At 38.5% G+C, this 1,570-nt stretch overlaps 1 protein-coding gene across 1 annotated transcript; it reads right to left on the reverse strand.

The window, feature by feature from the left end:
- Positions 1-299: 299 nt before the first annotated feature.
- LOC141519510 (olfactory receptor 5B2-like) lies at positions 300-1,256 on the reverse strand. The gene has a single exon (XM_074231732.1). It carries the CDS (start codon positions 1,254-1,256, stop codon positions 300-302), a length of 957 nt encoding a protein of 318 aa, XP_074087833.1.
- Between the last annotated feature and the right edge of the window lie 314 nt (positions 1,257-1,570).

Here is a 1,570-nt window from a genome sequence, read left to right on the forward strand (position 1 = left end):
CAAAGAGACCACACTCAGATTTTGTTAAGGCAACATAACCATCTTGTTAAATAGGATATACAATGAATTACCCTTTAACAAGAGAAATTCGAGGTTGGGTCTTGCCTGTGGTTACACGACATAAAAGTATCTAGAACAATATAAACTCACATCTCTCCTAACTTCAGATCTATGACACTTTCTCTCATATAAATTTGTCTTTGAAAGAAGGTTATATTATATTTATCTATACCTAATAAATTAGCATGCTTTGGATGTGGTATCCCAGATTAGGGAAAATTGCAGATTACATTTTCTCTCTATGAAAACAGATGATCTGGTTGAGGTCTTTGCCCTCTCACAGCTTTCATGAAAGCATTCATGACATCTTTGTTCCTTAGACTATAGACCAGAGGGTTCAACACAGGGATGATCGTGGTGTAGAAAACAGATACGGTTTTGTCTGAGTCCATTGAATGACTTGAGCTGGGCTGAAAGTACACAAACATGACTGTCCCATAAAATAAAAACACTGCTGTGAGATGGGAAGTACAAGTCAAGAAAGCTTTCTTGCGGCCTTCAGCGGAACGGATTTTCAAGATGGCGATGAAAATTAACACATAAGAAGTAAAAATCATAACGAATGGGGAAAGGCTATTTAATGATGCTATGATAAATACTACAATCTCAATGGTGTGAATATCAGAGCAAGAAAGAACTAGGAGCGGAGGAATATCACAGAAAAAGTGTTGGACTATATTGGATCTACAAAAGGAGATGCTAAATATGTTTCCTATGATTATGGAGGAGGCTAGAAAGCCACACATATAAGAAAAACTGATCATGAATGAGCATACAGTTGGTGTCATGGAAGTTTTGTAATGTAGTGGCTTACACACAGCTGCATGCCGATCATAGGCCATGAAGGCCAAGAGGAAACATTCTGTCCCAACAAGGGATGAAAAGAAAAACAACTGTGTAGCACATCCATTATAGGAGATGACTTTGTCCCCCATGAGGAGCCCGGCCATCACCTTGGGAGTAACAGCCGAGGAGTAGCCAAAATCCACCAGAGACAGATTACTGAGGAAAAAGTACATGGGGGTATGGAGGCGGGAATCAAAGATGATCAGAGCTATTAACCCCAAGTTCCCTAACAGGGTGGTAAGGTAGATGAGCAAGAAAATGATAAAGAGAGGAACCTGAAGCTCTGGGGCATCTGTTAACCCAATAAGGATGAACTCATGGACTTCAGATCTATTCTCCATAGATGACATTTTAGGGTGACGTCATTTACCTACAACAAAGGAGTAATCATCAGAAAGACCCATTCTCCATGATACATGATTCCAAGACAAAAAATAAGTCAGTGAGGCACCAATAATATCTATGTAATTGTCACAGCATTTTGTGGAGGGTTCCCAAAATTCACTCAACCATTTTCTCAATGAGAAGGTTCTTCATATATTACTTCAAATGTTTTAAATTGAATTACAATTAAAACAATCCCCAAAGTCACATTTACTGCTTCATGAAATGGAATAATCTTGTTCTTTTGTTGAAATCAGCATAAGAAGGGGTATTACTGTTG

This window comes from Macrotis lagotis, chromosome 3 (genome assembly GCF_037893015.1).
Source record: "Macrotis lagotis isolate mMagLag1 chromosome 3, bilby.v1.9.chrom.fasta, whole genome shotgun sequence".
Taxonomy (NCBI): domain Eukaryota; kingdom Metazoa; phylum Chordata; class Mammalia; order Peramelemorphia; family Peramelidae; genus Macrotis; species Macrotis lagotis.